We start from the raw sequence: 23,246 nt of genomic DNA on the forward strand, positions 1-23,246 counted from the left end.
GGAATGGCGAGTTTTTTGAAGTTGTATTTCTTTGTCATAATTTTTCGGAAAATGAAAAAATTAAAAAAATTATTTTCACTATTTTTTTTTTTACATACTGTCACCAGTGCAGTACAGCGTCATCCTATAACTGGCATGGCGGTGAACAGGGACACTGACTGGTGACAGTATGAAAAAAAAATATATATTTTTTTTTAATTTTTTTTAATTTTTTTATTTTTAATTTTTTATTACATTTTTTTTTATTTTTTTTTAAGATTTTTTTTCATATTTTACTATGACCAAAGTAGTACAATGTTACCTTAGTAACATTGTACTACTTTGGGGAAGTGATCAGTATTTTTTTTTTACACAATTTGCTTATAGCAAACAATTACTTTGCTATAAGCAAGCATTTACCTGAATGAAATCGATTCATTCAGTTTTTTTTTTTGTTTTTTTTTGTGCTTAGCTGTGATTTGGTCACAGCTAATCACATGACATGTGCATGTGATTAGCTGTGACCATTCACAGCTAGGCACTAGTATACAATGGATGGCATGAATGAAGCCATCCATTGTATACAACTGTCATGTGACCTGCTGTGATTGGTCGCAGCAGGTCACATGGCACCAGCAACGGGGCCGGTACTCAGATCTGTCATCGGCCGTGTCCGAGGTACGTGGCCGGTGACAGATCGCGCTGCTGTGCCGCTCTGCATTAGCGCCAACTGCGCATGTGCGGGAGGATGCCAAATGGCGTGCACCCGGAGTGCAGCAGCACTTTTGAAGCCGCCAAACGGCCATTGGCCGGGCGGCTAATGGTTAAGAACTTAAAACTCTTTTTTTTTTTTTGGTTTGAGTCAAAATATTAGTTCTTATCAACAAACAACAAACGGATCTAGCTTTTTGCCAATTATTTCATGAAATAGTTACAGCAACTGAAGTGTACGAACTTTAAAAACAAAAAAATTGATTCTTTTGGCGTTCCAAAATCTTACGGTCCTCAAAGGGTTTAACGGGTCTTCTGCCACCACTTCCGTAAATGACCTAAAAACCCCTTTTGTATATTTATTTTATTGCTAAAATCCCCCCAAAAAAACGCTTGGGAAAGAATAAGAAACCACAAAACATTTTTTAAACTGTGCTTTATTTAGGGCTAAGCTGAAAAGCGTCATTCAATAATTACAGAAGATTACAAGGAGATTTTTTAAGGTAATTGAGAGTGAAAAGAGCAGTTGGACGGAAATGCAGCTGCTGTACACACCTGTACTTACTAACAGCAGGAATTAAAAGGAACACAATGACCAAGAGAAAAAAAAAAGACGATGCCCCAGAGCGGGCAAGGAAAACAACGATTAAAAAAAAGAAGTAAAAATAAAAGAGTTCAGTGACAGAAAAAAAAAAAAAGAGTCTGCATTCTAATGAACAGCAAGGATCACAGCGATAAACTATTCTGAAAAAAAAAAAAGACCATTGTGATACAAGTTGGGTTTTGTAACAAGTCAGCATAGGGTTAAATAATAAAAGTTATTAACAAAAACGAGGCTTGAGAAAAGGAATCCATTTTTTTTTTATCCAGAGGAGGGCTATGGCACAGCGTTCCATCCCCTTCCAGCAATTAAAGGGAAAAAAAGTGACCCATTGCAGGAGATAATACTTCATGATTTTTTTTTTTCGTGTATTTATATATATATTTATATTTATATATATATTTATAAAAAAAAAAGTTAAACATGATCAAAAACACTCTTTTAGTTCAACTAAAACGAGTGAGAACAGAAAGACGAAAAAAAAAAAAAAGATAAAACTGAAAAATTCATACAGCAGAAATAAATTAGAATAAATATGATATATTTTAAAATATATGTGTTTTTTAAATAGTTCATTGACTTATTTTTTTTTTTTCTGAATCTGAGTTTATTCTAAAGCAACATCTTTTTTTTTTTTTTTTGTTTTTTTGTTTTTTAACTGCTCTAAAGTCAATTACCAAAGATAAATATCGTGCTTTCATTTTAAATAATTTTTCCTTGTTTTTTTTTTTTTTCTCTATCATTACAATTAAAAGACCTACAAAATATGCAAATGTATTTACAGAAAAACAGAGCCAGCATCGTTTTTAAACATCCCCTGTTTTTCAAAATTCCTTGTAAACAGTTTCAGAAATTTTTTTTTTCTCAAAGATTGTTTATATTTTTTTTTTTTTTTATTTTTACTTTTTTTTAACATTAAGGTTCTAGGCTGTCTTTTGCCCCTGAAGGTCTAGAACAAATATGGAAACTACTAAAGCAGAGGATGATGGGAGGGTCAGCAAAGAGCAGATTACGAAGATATGAAGCGAGAGCCGTGTCATTCTTCGAGTTAAAATGAACTGATAAAAAGACAATAGCTGTTATTATTTCATTGCATCATTTTACAAGAGTCAAGTTTTATTTTTAATAGGTGGAATGCTTGCAGTTAAAAGCTGCCATCACAGCCTCTCATATCCTCCTCAATAAAGTATGCAATAGGATTTTATGCTTATTCTAAACTCTACAAAAATTACAGTTCTACAACATCTTTCTTTTAGCCATAATGCTAACGTCTATTTTTTTTTTCTTTTTTTTTTTTTTTTTTTGCTTTCTAATTTTTTTTTTTAACTATTATATAGATATCTTAAACTTTTCTGTTAAATCTGTACAACTATTAGGATTTTAAGGGGGGAGGGGGTAGTTAGAAGCATTTACAAACCCTTTTTTTTTTTCCTACTACCTTCTTTCTAATGCATTTTTCATTTTTTATTTTCGTTTTTATTTTTTTTTTCTCTTTTTTTGTTTTTTTTTTCTTCCATCTCACAGTTTTGTTTTTTTTTGTCTGCTTTTAAAATATCTATCCTTTATTTAATTCCTACATACTTATCCTTTTCATAATATACAGAAAACCATAGGAAATTTTCAGAATTTAATTAATGTAACCAAAGAACCTTCTATAGTATCAAATAGCTATTATCTTGCCATTTTTTTTTTTAAAAGCGTTTTAAGCATTTTTTTTTTTTTTTTTTTTACATATTTCATATAATTGCTCCCAAACTGTTTTAAGAACAGCTAAGGTGTAGGAAGTTAACTTCATATTTTACATACAGCTACAAGTCTGCGATAAAAAGTTTGGTCCTTTGGTCCCTAAATAGCTAAGGAATGACATATACGATGCTTCTTGCAACAGTTGCCCTGGGGATGCCATTGCAACATAACTCATGGTGGCAAACAGGCACTCCTTGTCAAAATTTCAGGTTTCTTAGAAGAAGAAAAAGCCTTTTTTTTTTTTTTTTGTGGCATTATCAGTGTCTGTTCGGAAATTCCCATTGATCTTGATCCGCCCTGATGTTTCCAACTTGAGTTCCCATCCACGTAAGCAGTCGCGATACTTTCATCGAAGAAATATTACAGTCTTAACAATCAAAGTAGAAGAAAAGTCTGAAGTCTTCAGCATGATTGGTACTTTGCTGATATGTCAAAATTGTAATCCGGCGCGTCTCGATCATATATTCTTTATATGTTTATTTTGTATTGTTATAATACGGCCCATTCAGTTCCTGTCCTGAAAATAAAAAAAATAATAAGGGATTATTAGTCAATTTTTTTTTTGTACATGTTAAACATACCGACCCTATTCAGATCGCGCGTGAACTGCCTGACCCCAGTTCTGAAAACGTTACTTTGTGAAATTTTTCCAAATTGTTATTTGACAGATAGGACAACAGTTATTTCCATCAAGGATTTTCATATTTGTTGAATTGTGTTTTTTTTTTTAGAGTAACTTTGTAGCGAAAGTGGAGTGGAATTGCAAAAAAAAACAAAACGCAAAGGGTGGTTAATAATTACACTTGTTTTTCCATATGGAAGAAAAATATATTTGTCCAAAAAATATATTTTCCTACCCTGACCTCTGCCTGCCCCTAGATTATACTTACTGTCTGCCGCCTGCCCTGACCTCTGCCTGCCCTAGATTATACTTACTGTCTGCCGCCTGCCCTGACCTCTGCCTGTCCCTAGATTATACTTACTGTCTGCCGCCTGCCCTGACCTCTGCCTGTCCCTAGATTATACTTACTGTCTGCCGCCAGCCCTGACCTCTGCCACCTGCCCTGACCTCTGCCTGCCCCTAAATTATACTTACTGTCTGCTGCCTGCCCTGACCTCTGCCTGCCCCTAAATTATACTTACTGTCTGCCGCCTGCCCTAACCTCTGCCTGCCCCTAAATTATACTTACTGTCTGCCGCCAGCCCTGACCTCTGCCTGCCCCTAAATTATACTTACTGTTTGCCGCCTGCCCTGACCTCTGCCTGCCCCTAAATTATACTTACTGTCTGCCACCAGCCCTGACCTCTGCCTACCCCTAAATTATACTTACTGTCTGCCGCCAGCCCTGACCTCTGCCTGCCCCTAGATTATACTTACTGTCTGCGCCTGCCCTGACCTCTGTCTGCCCCTAAATTATACTTACTGTCTGCTGCCTGCCCTGACCTCTGCCTGCCCCTGGATTTTGCTTACAATCTGCCACCTAACCTGACCTCTGTCTGCCCATGGATTATGCTCACTGTCTGCTGCCTGCACAGACCTCTGCCTGCTCCTGAATTATGCTCACCCTTTGCCACCTACCCTGACCTCTGCCTTTCCTGGGAGGGGGATGGTCAGTAGTGTGGTGGAGCAGCTGCCGATGTAGGCGCTGCCGTGTGTTCCAGCACAAAACTGTATCCCGAAAACCAGTAGTGGCGGCAGCAACTGCGCATGCGTCTATCAGCTTCAGACAGAACAAGCCGAGCTGCTGCAGCCAAAGTGGTCAATTAACCCCTTACATGCTGAAATCTCAGCGGGGACACAGGCAGCACTATCACTCCTTGCCCTATCAATCTCTCTCTCTCTCCCTGCCTCCTCCTCTCTCTCCCTGCCCCTTCCTCTCTCTCTCTCCCTGCCCCCTCCTCTCTCTCTCTGCCCCCTCCTCTCTCTCCCTGCCCCCTCCTCTCTCTCTCTCCCTGCCCCCTCCTCTCTCTCCCTGCCCCCTTCTCTCTCTCTCCCTGTTCCATACTCTCTCTCCCTGTCCCATCCTCTCTCTCCCTGCCCCCTCCTCTCTCTCCCTGTCCCCTCCTCTCTCTCCCTGCCCCCTCTTCTCTCTCTCCCTGCCCCCTCCTCTCTCTCCCTGCCCCCTTCTCTCTCTCTCCCTGTTCCATAATCTCTCTCTCTGCCCTCTCCTCTCCCTGTCTCCTTCTCTCTCTCTCTGCCCTCTCCTCTCCCTGCCCCCTCCTCTCTCTCCCTGTCCCATTCTCTCTCTCCCTGCCCCCTCCTCTCTCTCCCTGCCCCCTCCTCTCTCTCTCTGCCCTCTGCTCTCCCTGCCCCCTCCTCTCTCTCTCCTTGCCCCCTCCTCTGTCTCCCTGCCCCCCTCTCTTTCCCTGCCCCCTCCTCTCTCGCTCCCCCCCTCTCTCTCCGCCCCCTCCTCTCTCTCCCTGCCCCCTCCCCTCTCTCCCTGTCCCCCCTCTCTCCCCGCCCCTCCCTCTCTCTCCCTGCGCCCTCTCTCTCTCTCAACCTGCCCCCTCTCTCTCCCTGCCCCCCTCTCTCTCCCTGCCCCTCCTTCTCTCTCCCTGCGCCCTCTGTCTCTCCCTGTCTCATCTCTCTCTCTCCCTGCCCCCCTCTCCCTGCCCTCCCTCTCTCTCCCTGCCCTCTCCTCTCTCTCCCTGCCCCCCTCTCCCTGCCCTCCCTCTCTCTCCCTGCCCTCTCCTCTTTCTCCCTGCTCCCTCCTCTCTCTCCCTGCTTCCTCCTCTCTCTCCCTGCCCCCTCCCTCTCTCTCCCTGTCCCTTCCTCTCTCTTCCTGTCCCCTCCTCTCTCTCCCTGCTCCCTCTCTCTCCCTGCCCCCCTCTCTCTCCCTGTTCCCTCCTCTCTCTTCCTGCCCCTCCTCTCTCTCCCTGCCCCCTCCCTCTGTCTCCTTATCTCCTCCCCCCTCTCCCTGTCCCCTCCTCTCTCCATGTCCCCTCCTCTCTCTCCCTGCCCCCCCCATCTCCCTGTCCCCCTCTCTCTCTCCCTGCCCCCCTCTCTCTGCCCCCTCTCTCTCCCTGCCCTCTCCTCTCTCTCTCTCTCCCTGCCCCCCGCTCTCTCCTTGCCCCCTCCTCTCTCTATCTGCCCCCTCCCTCTCTCTCCATGTCCCCTCCTCTCTCTCCCTGTGCCCCCTCTCTCTCTCCCTGCCCCCTTCTCTCTCCTTGCCCCCTCCTCTCTCTCCCTGCCCCCCTCCCTCTCTCTCCATGTCCCCTCCTCTCTCTCCCTGTGCCCTCTCTCTCCCTGCCCCCCTCTCTCTCCCTGTTCCCTCCTCTCTCTTCCTGCCCCTCCTCTCTCTCCCTGCCCCCTCCCTCTGTCTCCCGATCTCCTCCCCTCTCTCCCTGTCCCCTCCTCTCTCCATGTCCCCTCCTCTCTCTCCCTGCCCCCTCCTCCCTCTCCCTGCCCCCCCCCCCTCTCTTTCGGAGCTCAATTTGTGTGTGTTGCCTAGGACAGCACAAAACCTAAATACACCGCAGTGCCCACCCATCCCCTTGTCCCTGGACAATGCTACTAACTATTGTCAGCCTGACCTGCTATTGGATTTTACTGGCTATTCACCGCTTAGAAACAGTCCCCCCCCCCCCCCCTTTACAAATTGTGTTCAAGAAATGAAAATCCTTGTTGAAATTTCACCATACAGAAGAATATTTTATAACGAAAGTTTAGGTTAAAAATACTAAAAAAAAATCTGCCCTTTGTAGTTAAATATGTTCTTGTGTGTATGTGTAATTGAAAAAATGGCAACCAAATAAATATGCTTAAATGCCAAAAGTTAAAAAAAAAATTGAAAAATGTAATGTTTCCCATCAGACCGGCAAACCCATGTTCTCTTCAGACACCCAGATTTAAAATGTCAAACCAAATAAAATGTATATATATATATATATATATATATATATTTTTTTTTTTTTTTCCTCTCACCATTAACTGACTGATTTACTGGTCTAATGAAAAAAAAATGTAAACCTTTTTTTTTTTTATTCTCTTATTGATTTACACCTGGGTGGGTAGTGATGAAATCTATGATGTGTCAATCTCTCATAAAATCCTTGAAAATACATATGAGGTTTTTAAATATTATGCCGCACAGTTAGTATATAGACGTGATCATTTTGGCTAGTTTTAGTCAGTTTTCAAAAGCTTAAATTTCAAGACACAATTATTGTTGAAGCAAAAAATGTGTAGATCCTCTGCCCTACAAATAATTTCTTTTTTTTTTTTGTTTTTATTTTAAATCTGAGCCGTAAAAAATGGAACCAGCCCAAAAAAACAAATAGATACCCAAAGCCTATAAATATATATATATATATATATATATTTTTTTTTTTTTCTTCTCACCATTAACTGACTGATTTACTGGTCTAGTGAAAAAAAAAATGTAAACCTTTTTTTTTTAATTCTCTAATTGATTTACACCTAGGTGGGTAGTGATGAAATCTATGATGCGTCAATCTCTCATAAAATCCTTGAAAATACATATGAGGTTTTTAAATATTATGCCGCACAATTAATATACAGACGTGATCATTTTGGCTACAATCCATCATATGTATCATTTTGTTTTAGTCAGTTTTCAAAAGCTTAAATTTCAAGACACAATCATTGTTGAAGCAAAAAATGTGTAGATCCTCTGCCCTACAAATAATTTCTGTTTTTTTTGTTTTTTTTTTTAAATCTGAGCCGTAAAAAATGGAACCATCCCAAAAAAACAAATAAATATCTAAAGCCTATAAAAATATATTTATATATATATTTTTTTCTTCTCACCATTAACTGACTGATTTACTGGTCTAGTGAAAAAAAAAAATGTAAACCTTTTTTTTTTTTAATTCTCTAATTGATTTACACCTAGGTGGGTAATGATGAAATCTATGATGCGTCAATCTCAAAAAATGTGTAGATCCTCTGCCCTACAAATAATTTCTGTTTTTTTGTTTTTTTTTAAATCTGAGCTGTAAAAAATGGAACCAGCCCAAAAAAAAAAAAAATCTAAAGCCTATAATAATATATTTATATATATATATTTTTTCTTCTCACCATTAACTGACTGATTTACTGGTCTAGTGAAAAAAAAAAAGTAAACTTTTTTTTTTTAATTCTCTAATTGATTTACATCTAGGTGTAGAGTGGGGAGTTTGGGGGGGGGGGGGGGGCAGTGATGAAATCTATGATGCGTCAATCTCTCATAAAATCCTTAAAAATAAATATGAGGTTTTTAAATATTATGCCGCACAATTAATATATAGACGTGATCATTTTGGCTACAATCCATCATATGTAACATTTTGTTTTAGTCGGTTTTCAAAAGCTTAAATTTCAAGACACAATCACTGTTGAAGCAATAAATGTGTAGATCCCTCTGCCCTACAAATAATTTCTGGGTTTTTTTTTTTTTTTTTAAATCTGAGCTCTAAAAAATGGAACCAGCCCAAAAAAAAAAAAAATCTAAAGCCTATAATAATATATTTATATATATATATTTTTTCTTCTCACCATTAACTGACTGATTTACTGGTCTAGTGAAAAAAAAAAAGTAAACTTTTTTTTTTTAATTCTCTAATTGATTTACATCTAGGTGTAGAGTGGGGAGTTTGGGGGGGGGGGGCAGTGATGAAATCTATGATGCGTCAATCTCTCATAAAATCCTTAAAAATAAATATGAGGTTTTTAAATATTATGCCGCACAATTAATATATAGACGTGATCATTTTGGCTACAATCCATCATATGTAACATTTGTTTTAGTCGGTTTTCAAAAGCTTAAATTTCAAGACACAATCACTGTTGAAGCAATAAATGTGTAGATCCCTCTGCCCTACAAATAATTTCTGTTTTTTTTTTTTTTTTTTTTTTAAATCTGAGCCGTAAAAAATGGAACCATCCCAAAAAAACAAATAAATATCTAAAGCCTATAAAAATATATTTATATATATATATATATTTTTTTTTTCTTCTCACCATTAACTGACTGATTTACTGGTCTAGTGAAAAAAAAAAAATGTAGATCCTCTGCCCTACAAATAATTTCTGTTTTTTTGTTTTTTTGTTTTTTTTTTTAAATCTGAGCCGTAAAAAATGGAACCAGCCCAAAAAAACAAATAACTATCCAAAGCCTATAAAAATGAACACATTGATGAGAAGGTTTTATTTCTTCAAACAGAAGAGTAAGACTATTTTTTGAGAGATTTTTATTTACAGTGTAATCATTATCGGGCTAAGCCTGGCATTTTAGCCGGATGCCTAATCATTGAGGATTAGTTTATGAAACCCTTATCTCTTGCTCACAAGCAGGCTCCTCCTGAGCACTCTTTGATTTATTACATCAAGAAACTGGAGCTGAGAGGATTCACTCTGGTAGGTTTGTCATGCCGAATGTCAATTCACGCTGGCAGGTTTTCAACACTGTTGCTTCAACAGACAGCAAACCATACACAGCAGGTAGACAATTACAACACCAAAAAAAAAACCAAAAAAAAAAAAACAAAGAAACACTTGTCAAGGACCCTTTTTCAGTTGCAAATAAACACACGCATGTATATATTTTTTGTATTCTTTTGTATTGAATTTTGTTTAAAGATCCAGTCCCACAAGTATATAATGCTTTGTTTCTTTTTAAAAATAACCCTAAAAAATATAACATGCTCAAACACCGCAGTAATCCGTGCTGCTGTCAACACATTGGGAGGGTTGAGAATTTTCACTTCGCTTTTGAATATTCACCTAGCCTAACAGTGCTCTTCAGTAAACACCATTGGTCCTAACAATCCCATAAATCACTGTGACGGAAGTGACTTTTGGGGGTGGGGGGACCCCTGTCTCAGCTCCCCATGTTCCGACAGATCACCCTGTACCCCTAACAGGCACAGGGTGACTCACACATAATGTTCCCATTATGTGTGAGTCACCCTGTGCCTGGTAGGGGTACAGGGTGATCTGTCCTAGTATTGTGTGAAATGTTCTAATATTGGTGTGGGGATTGTTCATTGTTCTCTGCCATGCAGCTGCATCCCATTGTTCTAGCAAACTATTATGGGATGTAATGTTTGTGTATTGGTGTGGGGGTTGTCCATTGTTCACTGCCATATTGTTGTCCATTGTTCACTGCCAGGTGGTTGTCCATTGTTCACTGCCAGGTGGTGGTGTATCCCATTGTTCTATTGTGTGTCTTGGTTTGGTGGGGGGTGTTTCCAGAAGCCCTTCCCCCAGATGGGACGGCCTGCTGATGTGTTTCCTGTTCCTGGTTGTATTTCCCCGCCCTGTGTATATATCTTGCGTTTGTGTTAAAATAAAGCAGTTGACTTCCTGTCTTAAGAGAGTCTGGTGCTGTCTTATTTCCTGTATGGTCAGCGGTGGGGTCCGTGGATAGTGTTTGGACAGGGAAGCGGGAGTCTAACGGAAATACCCTAGTGCAGTCGGGGTCCGGTTCCGTTACGATCACAATTTAATTAAGAAAAGTTTATATTAAAAAAAAAAAAGTTCATTGTACCTTTGTACTTTTTTTTTTTTTAGGTAAACTTTTATTAACTAATTATATGTATTACTATTTGATTACATTAATTTTATTTATCTGGAATAATTAAAGAATTTTAGAATTTGAGAACAAGTTTTTCTTTATAAAGTATTAATAAAGCATACTTTTTATTTTTCCACTCGTTAAATTTAGTAATTAATTTTTTTTTTTTTTAATTTAAAAATTTAATACATTTTATTTATTGAATGTTGTTGGGTCTAATAATTAAAGAAGCTACATTAACTTACTTGCTTGGGGCCCTGGCCGTGCTTCACTACTTTATTAGTGATTACAGTTACTGAACCTAACAAATATGTAGACGTGGAGTATGGAAGTCACAGCTGTGGATAACTGACATATTAAAGGTTATGTCTTCACCCCCCCCCCCCCCAAAAAAAAACAGTACTTCTCTGCAGAACTTACACATTTCTCCATGTTTTTCTCTTGAAAAAACTGCATGTACTTTTAACATATCTGTTGATCCACCAGAACTTTCTATGTGACATCACAGTGACTCCGCTGCACTGAAATTCCAAGCACAGTTGTTAGCTTTGTCCATTTCTCTTTAGCTAGACTACAGAACACCTCCCCTCCATTTATGTTCCTAACACAAGGGGGATGTATTCTGTAGCCCAGCAGGGGGGGAACTCAGGCAGGGCTGATAACACTGTCTAGGTCGGATTATGGTGCAGCAGGGGCAGCACTGTAAGCTCACCACAGGAAGTTAGGAGCTTGCTGGATTTGTGCTGTACCTGCAGTACCGAAATGTATTGAATGGGAAAAAAAAAATCATATATATATATATACATATATATATAATATATATATAAAACAATAATAAATATATATATATATATATATATATATATATATATATAAAATATAAATAATTATATATATATATATATATATATAAAAATAATATATATATATATATATATATATATATATAAAATCTTTTTTTTTTCTATTCTACACAGACAAGCACTTTGGTTAAAGGGTAGGGATGAAAAACCTGGTGCTCTTGTCTCCACAAACCTATGGAAATTAATGCTGAACCTTTATTTTTGAGTGGGGTAGAATCTTTAAACTAACCATTCAACATTTTAAATATTTTAAAACATAAAAAAAACATTTATACTAGAAAAAAAAAATAAAAAAACAATTTTAATTATTCACACTTTTGAAAAACAATCAATTGAAAAAGGCCCCAAATTTCCATAACAATATAGAAATATACCAAAAAAAAAACACAACTGTACTAAGTTCAAAAAAATCAACCACAACATTATTTTTTACCCTTCACTTTTTGTTTTTCAAGGTTCGCATATAATTTATAAGGATCACAAATTAGTTTATTTATTTTTTTAAAACCTACATTACAGTACACAAAGGAAGCATAATAAGCAAGGCTGGACAAGGAGATCAAAGATAACATAATATCACTGCAAGCACCAATTAAACAGAATGAGCACAGCAAAAAAAAAAAAAAAAAGTGGCGAAAAAAAAAAAAAAAAAGCAGCACATGTGATCATGACTGGCCAACCATGAACGGATACAACATCCAAGAAATAATGTTTCAACCACAGCACCTCCACAAAACGGCATGTCATGCAGCTCTAGCTTATTACATGACGCCATCATTTCACATCTGCTAGTCGATTGAACTTACGGACTGGGGGGGGCTCTTTTCTCCACGTCATTACGTTAACATTTTCGGCGTGAGATCGTGTGTTGGGTCTGGTTAGGTTGGGATTGAGTTGAATGACAAAAGAAGAAAATATATATTTTTTTTTCTTTTTTCGAGTGTTTTACGTATTGGGTGTATTATTTTCATTTTTCTTTGGAAAAGAGGAAGGAGGGGGGGAGAAAATATATAAATAGCACTCACAGGTCATTTGAGCAACCGCAATGAAGGCAGGTGATCAAAAAAAAAATGAAAAAGCCACATCAAAACGAAAAGGAAAGACAAGAGCAAAAAAAGAGAAAAAAAGTGACATAGCATAGGGACAACGTGGAGATGTTACGGCAAGTCAGACACGGACAGAGGCAAGCTTTTGTAGTCGTGATGAAGGAACACATGCACTTGATGAATGCGATACAAAACATAGCCTTGCAAATGTTTGGAACAATTATTTCCAGCCAGCCCTCTAAAAGTCACATTCCAAAGCTCTACCAGAAAAATTCTTTGTAGATAATTTCCTTCATTTTTTTCATTTTTGAATAGCAATATGAGTTATTAAACTTTAATACATTATTGTTATCACAGGTATACAATGTTGCACATTTCGTTTTTTTATGATACACTCAAAATTCTTTGCAAATCACACATGAAGGCATGAAGATGACCATCCTGTAGGCCACAATGAGGTTGACCTAGTTGTGGTTGCCTTGCCACGTCTTCAGACAGTTCTGACTTTAGCTGTTTTGACTGTTTTTCTCCCGCATTTTGGATGCCAAAAGTAATTTACCAACGTAGAGGTTGGTGTGCAAAGGAATGTCTCTGTATTTCATTTGGCAAGATTGGTCACGTATTACACTTTCTTGATACTTGACAAATTCCGCAAAGTCAACTATAGGCTGAAGCGTTTGTGGACAACTGGTCATCACACCTACAGGACATGGCCAGGTGTTTCCAGTAATTGTTTCTACAGAATTCAGAATACACTCTAGGCCACGGGTGTCAAACACAAGACCCGAAGGCCAAATCCGGCCCTCCAGGCCATTTCGTGTGAACTTGGATGGTTGAGTGTCCTTGTGCACGAAGCCAGCCATATAAAGACATGGTCTGGTGTGAAGGAACTCTGGTGGCCTGCAGAGAGCCCTGACCGCAACTCTACTAAGCACCTTTTGGATAAATTCGAATGCCAGTTGCAGGCCAGGTCTTGTCCAAGATCACTACTTGACCTCAAAATTGTGGAAGGCCTTTTCAGGAGAGTTGAAACTGTTATAGATGCATAGGAAATGGGTGTGTGGGGTGGAGGGTAGGGCAACCCCATACCAGTGCCCTTGGGTTTGGAATGTGATGCCTAACAAGCTCTTTTGTGATGGTTGGGTGCCCTTGTGCACGAAGCCAGCCTCATAAAGACATGGCCTGGTGTGGAGGAACTCATTTGTGATGGTTGGGTGTCCACAAACGTTAGGATAATAGTGTATATTTTATAGTGGGCAGTAAACTAAGAAATATCTGGATCCAAAATCTGGTCAAAGAAGTGTTATCTACTGAATATTAAAATGACTGTGTTTTGCACCCAAACTGAATAATGGGAAGCCGTTGAAATTAAAATGATGAAAACCAGGCCGATTATCGATGACCACTTTCCATAACTGGACCCCAAGACACTCAAAAGAACAATTATTTGTGTGGGATGCTCGGCCCTGCTTGCGAACTGCTCTGTAATTAGCTTATTAATTGGATTTTGTAAGTATCAAAGGATTCAGTTATAATATTTTGGATGCGAACTGGATGGACGTTTGCCTTTTTTCAGCCAGACTAACTATGTAACTATAGGCTGAAGGGTTTGTGGACACATGGACATCACACCTACACCACATGGCCAGGTGTTTCCAGTATTTGTTTCTACAGAATTCAGAATACACTCTAGGCCACAGGTGTCAAACACGAGACTCAAGGGCCAAATCCAGCCCTCCAGGCCATTTTGTGTGATCTCGGACCTCTCCTGTAGCTGTGGCACTCCCTCATCCCCATCCTGTCTTGGCAGTCAACAGAAGAGAAGATGACAGATCTAATCCACCAGATTCTGCTCTTCTCCATGCAGCCACAAAGAGGCTAATTTCTGCAACTCCCCACCCTTGGTCTCAGCAATTTGCAGCAGAGAGGAGGGCAGAACTCCTAATACAGATTCTGCACGTCTCTGTTCAGCCGCACCACCCCCTTGTCTTCACCTCCCCTGCAGACTTCAGCAGCTGACTCCAGCCCTCCTTTGGTCATCTTCCAGTTCTTGCATTTTCTGCTTCCCAGCTTCTTCCTGGCAGCAGCACAAGGTAAGAGGGGTGATGTAAGAGAGAGTGGGATGCTCTGGACATCTAGTCTTACAGATACAACCGGGCCTTTGAGGGCAACCATAATGTTGATGTGGTCCACCATGAAATTGAGTTTGACACCTCTGCTCTAGGCAATTGGGCACTTACAACCTTGTGCAGACCTTCTCTAGCATGACGGTGCCCTTGTGCATGAAGCCGGCCTCATAAAGACACGGTCTGGTGTGGAGAAACTTTGGTGGCCTGCAGAGAGCCCTGACCTCAACCCTACTAAGCATCTTTTGGATAAATTTGAATGCCAGTTGCAAGCCAGGTCTTGTTGTCCAAGATCACTACTTGACCACAAAATTGTGGAAGACCTTTTCAGGAGAGTTGAAACTGTTATTGATGCATAGGAAATGGGTGTGTGGGGTGGAGGGTAGGGCAATTCCATACCGGTGCCCTTGGGTTTGGAATGTGTTGCCTAACAAGCTCATTTGTGATGGTTGGGTGTCCACAAACGTTAGGATAATAGTGTATATTTTATAGTGGGCAGTAAACTAAGAAATATCTGGAACCAAAATCTGGTCAAAGAGGTGTTATCTACTGAATATTAAAAAGACTGTGTTTTGCACCTAAACTGAATAATGGGAAACCGTTGAAATTAAAATGATGAAAACCAGGCCGATCGATGACTACTTTCCATAACTGGACTCCAAGATTACTCAAAAGAACAATTATTTGTGTGGGATGCTTGGCCCTTGTTTGCACACTGCTCTATAATTAACTTATTAGTTGGATTTTCTAAGTATCCAAGGATTATGTTCTAATATTTTGGATGCGATTATTATGCATTCAAGTGCAACTATGGTAATAGTTGAACTGGATGGATTTTTGTCTTTTTTTCAGCCAGACTAACTATGTAACTATCTGTACAAAGCTCATAAATGTAACCGTTTTTCTATGGATTCCTGATGAAGTTGATGTCAAGTTCAACAAAATGTACTGAGATTTGAGGCTCAAGCAGGGGCGGACTGACCATTTGGAAACTCGGGCACTGCCCGAGGGCCCGGGGTCAGTAGGGGGCCCCATGAGATGCCCCTGGTACCTTTTTCATAGGCTTTTTTGAGTTTGGGCAAGGACACAGGGGCCCCATGATCCTCTATTGCCCGGGGGCCCCATTGGTTGTCAGTCCGCCCCTGGGCTCAAGACACATCTTCTAGATGTATGAACCGCATACTGGATGTCCTGCTGTGTGATAGGTGACAAGCTGTGAGTCTACGGGGTATAGGTATTATGAAGTATTTTATATGAATTTTCTATGACATTTTTATCCTGATAAATTTTGTACAATAAAATGGATTTTTCTATATAAATATTTATCTGGATATATGTGTGGTGTCATTGAAAAATCCCTGTTCCAAGTAGTCCTTTTTTGTTCAATTATTTGTGGGGGCGTGGGTACCATCAAGTTTAAGAACACGTACGTGGTTTCCTATGTGTCCATTTATTTGTGGAATATCACAAACCTTACAGTAGAACTATAGATGAAAAAACATTTTTTTCTAATTTTGGATAGAACAAGGAAGGGTTATGACCTCTATCAGATTTTTTTTTTCACCATTCGCATCCTATTGCAGAGATTTCCCTTCACTTCCTGTCCCAAAGCCAAACAGGAAGTAAGAGGGAATCCTTGCAAATGAAGGGAATTCCTTGGGGACCTCCTGGTCACCAGATCTAGTGTCCGCATTGAAAGAGTTCTCCTCCATTACTTTTCTGTGGATAACCCAAAATTTGGGATTTTTTTTTACTCTCACTTTCAATGATTATGAGAAACAGGACAAACAGAGAGGGTGAATCTCCTCAACGGGGGCACAGACAGGAATAAAAGCTGAATAAAATCTGCTCTCTATCCAAAACAAAACAAAAAGTTTTGCCTTTAGATACGCTTTAACTAGAAAATCAATTCTACATACATAAATTAGCATTGTAATTTGTAATTACTGCCATTAAAATGATTGTATGTACAGCCGAGCAAATTTGTGCTTCATTTTCAATTTGCTTCTTTTCTATATATACATACACGCACACAAAAAAAATAAATAAATAAATAAAATTAAATAAAAAAAAAATAAAATAAAATAAAAAAAAAAAATATATATATATATATATATACACATTAAAAAAGTGTAATTAAATAAAAAAAAATTATATATATATATATATATATATATATATATATATATATATATATATACCCTCTGCAGTGACCTAAAAGTAAATAATATATTTCTGTCCCACTCCCCCACTCCTCTACTTGCTGCCTAACAGCAAATAAATGCAAAAATGATGACAAACAAGACAAATAAAGAGGGTGGTTCTCCTCAACAGGGGCACAGACAGGAATAAAATCTGACAAGTGTTCTAATCCTTCTGCTCTCTATCCAAAACAAAAAAAAATAAAAAAGTTTTGCCTTTAGTTACACTTTAGCTAGAAAATCAGTTCTACATATATAAGTTAATATAAGTTAGCGTTGTAATTTGTAATTACTACCAAAATGATTGTATGTACAGCCGAGCAAATTTGTGGTTCATTTACAATTTGCTTATTTTTACAATTTCAAATTTCTCCCCCGCTTAAAAATAATATATATGTGTTATACACGCACACACACACACGTGTATATATATATATATATATATATATATATATACACACACACATATACATTTAAAACTATATACACACACACATGTGTGTGTACACATTAAAAAAATTAAATTAAATTAAAAAAAATACTATATATATATATCCAAAACAAAAAAATAGAAAATTAATTCTACATATATAAGTTAGCATTGTAATTTGTAATTACTACCATTAAAATGATTTTATGTACAGCTGAGCAAATTTGTGGTTCATTTTCAATTTGCTTTCCAAAATTTCTAATTTCCCCCCTCTTGAAAATTATATATATACATATATATATATATACACACTTAAAAATAAAATCATTAATAAATACATTTTTAAAATGCATAATACATTTATATATATATATATATATATATACACACACACACAGATATATATACACATACACATTAAAAAAATAAAGAAAATAAATAAGTAAATATATATATATATATATACATTTAAAAAATAAAATAAATATATGTATGTATATATATATATATATATATATATATATATATATATATATATATATACAGTATATATATATATATATATATACCCTCTGCAGTGACATAAAAGTAAATAATATATTTCTGTCCCACTTCTCTACTTGCTACCTAACAGGAAAAAAAAATAGTCAGTCTGAGCCCTTGAATATGATCATGTGACAAAAAGGCATTTGTTTACATGATTCCTGAACAGCATTTTCAGGGTAGGTCCACTTTTTTTAATTAGTATATTAGAAATCCTAATAAAGTGTAAAATAAAATGGGGGCAGCACAGTCATGCATGGAGTTTGCATGTTCTCCCTGTGCTTGCGTGGGTTTCCTCCGGGTACTCCGGTTTCCTCCCACACTCTAAAGACATGCTGGTAGGTGAATTGGCTCCTGTCTAAATTGTCCCTAGTATGTGTATGTATGAATGTGAGTTAGGGACCTTAGATTGTACGCCCCTTGAGGGTTAGGGACTGATGTGAATGTACAATATATATGTAAATCGCTGCGTAAATTGACGGCGCTATACAAGTACCTGAAATAAATAAATAAATGTGTCCCAGCTTGAAGGATGTTGTCGTGTGTCACGCTATTCTTGGACCATTCTTAATTCTCACTCTTGGCAACAATCTATGCAACTCACAATGGTGACAAGAAAGGAGTCAATGGACAAACATATTGAAGGCCACATTCTCTTCATGTTGAATCTCACAGATGTAATTGAAGCCGTTTTGTTTCTTTTTATATTCTTCTCGACTCCAGTGTCATCTTTAGGGTTAGGAGTTCACACCACCCCATGACCTCTTGAAGATGAACAGAGCACCTCGGGTCCCTGAAATAATGCTTGGGGTGTGGAAGGGGCATGAAGCAAATTGTCGTGTTTGAAATATGAAAGATTTCATAGCTGTAATTGCCAAGAGAGTTTGCTATTTTTTCCTGCAAAAGTCATTTTCACAGGTTAAAGGATCTGACTTGTTGAGGCTGAAATGGAACCGCAGCAAGATTTTATGGACGACCTCACATAAGTAGGTTTGATACTGAGGTTATCGGGGGCTCTGAAATCAAGCATCCTTCCTAATAGAAAGAAAAAAATAAATTGCTACATAAATAAAGGAAAAAAAAAAATCTCAACCTTAATTGTGAGCATTGGTTTTACAAAAATAATGTTAGATATGGGAAATTTTTGTGTTAGAAGTAAATACTAACTGATGTAATTACTGGGCAGAAGTTTATTTATTTATTATTTTTTTTGTGAGATTTGCTGTTGAATAGCGTTGGGCCATTTTAATAAAATGTCAATCTTTTTTGTCTTGTGCAAGTCCATATCTCCTGTGTATTTTTTTTTTTTTTCTGTTGAGTTTTCAAAAACATTTTAACCACTTCCCGACCGGCCGTTGCATATAAACGGCCGGACGGTGGCACTGCAGGGTCGGGTGGCCGTTTCTAAACGGCCTCCCCGCACCCTGCTTGTGCGCACTCCCTGGGAGCGCGCAGCACCACGATCCGGTGCCCGCTGTGTCCTCCGGACACAGTGAAACACTGATCGTCGGGCGGGACCTCTGTACGAGGTCCCGATCATGTGACACTTGTGACATCATTGCTTATTATGTGTGAAATCTGTGAATGATCACAGAGATCACATGGTACAGGGCTATTCACAACAGCCTTGTACCATGTGACAAGCTGTGACCAATCACAGCTCACTCAGTACTTCTCAATGAGTGCAAGAATGCAGACAGAGAGAAGGAGAAATGATTGTTTTTACATCCTATATGGGTGTAAAAACAATCAGTGTAAAAAAATAAAAAAAATCTTCATCACCCCCCACCAGTAGTACAGTGTCACCATGGTGACACTGTACTGCTAGGGTGACAGTATGTAAAAAAAAATAACAATAAAAAATAATAATATAAAAAAATAAAATAAAAATGTAAAAATGTTTTTAAAAAATTATAATTTTTGGTTATAAACTAATTTGGATTTGTTTTTTTTACTAAAAAGATAATGGAATCAATTTTGGCCAATATTTATGATGAAATATTATTTATTTGCAAAATGTTATAAAAAAACACTTTTTTTCAAACTTTTTGGACTTTTTCATTTACATAGCAAAAAAAAATAAAAATCCCAGTGGTGAATAAATACCACCAAAATAAAATCTGAAAATAGTGTAAAAATCCTCTTGCGCTAAAAATGGTGAACAACTAGTACAGCTGCCAACACTCTCCTACTAATACCTAGTGTAGTGTACAAACATAAATAAATATATATAGTGTAGCGCTCAAAATAAATAAATAAATATCAATATGTGATCAATTAATATACAAAAATAACATATAATGATTAGTAAAATAAATACTCCATAAACATAATGACAATAATACCTCAAGTGATCACACTCTAAAAAATCGAAGTGTCTCAAATAAATATAGAAGTGCATCCATAAATAACTCAAGTGATCACACTCTAAAATGAATCAAGTGACTTAAATAAATCACATGCTTATAATTACCATATAGGTGATCAAAAAATAAATACCAACTTATTACAAAGTGTAAAAGTGCCAAAAAATAGTGCAAAAGAATACATAAATGTCCGTTCCTTCAAAAAATCAAATATAATAATGTTCTTCAAGTGATAAATCAATTCATGCAATAAACGGTGATACTCAATGGGTGATTTGTGCCAAAATCTTCTCCAAACAGTGGCTAAAATGCCTCCTCACCTCCTCCCTGAGACCCCTAAGGGCCAACAGGCTTGTAGGATCAACCTGGATCCTAGAATCAAAGAGGGCCAACAACTTTTCCTTCCTTCTTTGTCTTTCCTGGTGGGCCTCCTACTTCCCTTATGCAGCCAAGGTGCCTTAAAGAACAATGGCTCACCAATCCAGTGAGCCAAAGAAGAAAACACCCTCTAAGTGTAGTATTAAAGACTCCTTTATTTCCAAAATGCAAAGTAGCAGAACTCACATATCTCAGCAGTCCTCCCTCCTCACCGATGTGTGGCTACACTGCATGTGAATTGGGACTTCCTGGTGTAGCAAGATGGCGTCGCACGCCGGAAGTGCGTCACCGCGCACCGGAGACTGCGGACTCGTAGGTTTACGAGTCCGCAGTCTCCGGTGCGCGGTGACGCACTTCCGGCGTGCGACGCCATCTTGCTACACCAGGAAGTCCCAATTCACATGCAGTGTAGCCACACATCGGTGAGGAGGGAGGACTGCTGAGATATGTGAGTTCTGCTACTTTGCATTTTGGAAATAAAGGAGTCTTTAATACTACACTTAGAGGGTGTTTTCTTCTTTGGCTCACTGGATTGGTGAGCCATTGTTCTTTAAGGCACCTTGGCTGCATAAGGGAAGTAGGAGGCCCACCAGGAAAGACAAAGAAGGAAGGAAAAGTTGTTGGCCCTCTTTGATTCTAGGATCCAGGTTGATCCTACAAGCCTGTTGGCCCTTAGGGGTCGCAGGGAGGAGGTGAGGAGGCATTTTAGCCACTGTTTGGAGAAGATTTTGGCACAAATCACCCATTGAGTATCACCGTTTATTGCATGAATTGATTTATCACTTGAAGAACATTATTATATTTGATTTTTTGAAGGAACGGACATTTATGTATTCTTTTGCACTATTTTTTGGCACTTTTACACTTTGTAATAAGTTGGTATTTATTTTTTGATCACCTATATGGTAATTATAAGCATGTGATTTATTTAAGTCACTTGATTCATTTTAGAGTGTGATCACTTGAGTTATTTATGGATGCACTTCTATATTTATTTGAGACACTTCGATTTTTTAGAGTGTGATCACTTGAGGTATTATTGTCATTATGTTTATGGAGTATTTATTTTACTAATCATTATATGTTATTTTTGTATATTAATTGATCACATATTGATATTTATTTATTTATTTTGAGCGCTACACTATATATATTTATTTATGTTTGACCACCAAAATAAAGCTTTATCTGTCTCAAAAAAATGGTAAAAAATTCATTTGGGTACAGTGTTGCATGACCGCGCAATTGTCATTCAAAGTGTGATAGCCCTGAAAGCTGAAAATTGCCCTGGACAGGAAGGGGGTGGGGGGGAAAGTGTCCGGACTGGAAGGGGGGGAAAGTGTCCGGACTGGAAGGGGGGGAAAGTGTCCAGACTGGAAGGGGGTGAAAGCGTCCGGACTGGAAGGGGGGGGAAGCGTCCAGACTGGAAGGGGGGGAAAGCGTCCAGACTGGAAGGGGGTAAAAGTGTCCGGACAGGAAGGGGGTAAAAGTGTCCGGACAGGAAGGGGGTAAAAGCGTCCGGACAGGAAGGGGGTAAAAGCGTCCGGACAGGAAGGGGGTAAAAGTGTCCGGACAGGAAGGGGGTAAAAGTGTCCGGACAGGAAGGGGGTAAAAGTGTCCGGACAGGAAGGGGGTAAAAGTGTCCGGACAGGAAGGGGGTAAAAGTGTCCGGTCTGGAAGTGGTTAAAGATTGCTCAAATGAAATACCAAGCTGTGAAAACGTTAGATTAATTAATTTTTATAAATTCGGTCATTCTGAGTTTTCCAAAAAATGTTTTATCCTGTATAAATCAAATACATGCACTTGGGGCGTGCCGGATGTGCCTGGGCACACCCTTATCACCCGGTGCGCATCGGCATGATCTCTCCGTGTGCTGGCAGACATGACTCCGGGGTACTCCGATATGACAGGAGAAGACTACGTATACACCGGCGATCACTTACATACTGCTGGTTGTACAGGCAGACGGGTCTATTGGTTAGTGGTGTCAGAGTTCAATGTAAATATTTTTTGTAAACAAACATTCTTAAAAATAGTAATTGTATTACTTACATTCCACATGGAAGAAAAATATATTTTAAATATATTTTAAAAATACATTCTTAATATATTCTTCCCAAATATATTGACATATATTTCAAATACTAAAATTTTGGCCATATGCAATATATTTCAAAAATATATTTCAATATATTTGTGAATATATTATTAAAAATATATTCAGAACACACGCTGAAATATATATCCAAGTGTAATTTGGAATGCATTTACAAGTATATTTAAAAATCTATGTTTAAATGAATATTTTTTAGATGTTCAAAAATACCTGGAAAATACATTTAAAAAAATGTATTTTTAAATATATGCCTTTGGAAAATATATTTGAATTGGCATTTTTTGGAATACATGTTAAAATATATTCGCGTAGGCCAATATATTGTAAATATATGTCGCATGTATAATTTTTTTTTTTTATTTCTAAATATATTGGAAATATATTTCTCTTCCATATGGGGAAGACAGGAGAGTATTTCAAACTATTTATGTTACAGACTTTCAGAAATTCCCAAACTTATAGAAATTGAATCAAGCTAAGTTTCCCACAGCTTGTTATTCACTACCATAGGGGTGTGCAGCTGATTGCTTTAAGTTGTGCTCCCCCCAATATGACCCCAGTGTACCCCAATATGACCCCGGTGTACCCCAATATGACCCCGGTGTACTCCACTATGACCCCA

General features: G+C 38.1%; 1 protein-coding gene across 8 annotated transcripts in view; it reads right to left on the bottom strand.

The window, feature by feature from the left end:
- Positions 1 to 1,206: 1,206 nt before the first annotated feature.
- The window catches only part of CELF4 (CUGBP Elav-like family member 4), a 1,398,731-nt gene continuing 1,376,691 nt past the window's right edge, over positions 1,207 to 23,246 (bottom strand). For all 8 annotated transcript variants that reach the window (XM_089687534.1, XM_089687538.1, XM_089687536.1 and 5 more), the window contains one exon: positions 1,207 to 3,554. Coding sequence is in view for 2 of the 8 variants with exons in the window: in XM_089687539.1 (XP_089543665.1) it covers positions 3,514 to 3,554 (41 nt within the window). In the remaining 6 variants the exon portion in view is untranslated. The remainder of the gene's footprint in view (positions 3,555 to 23,246) is intronic.

This window comes from Staurois parvus, unplaced genomic scaffold, assembly GCF_062004578.1.
Source record: "Staurois parvus isolate SC_StPar_1 unplaced genomic scaffold, SC_StPar_1.0 ptg000428l, whole genome shotgun sequence".
NCBI lineage: Eukaryota > Metazoa > Chordata > Amphibia > Anura > Ranidae > Staurois > Staurois parvus.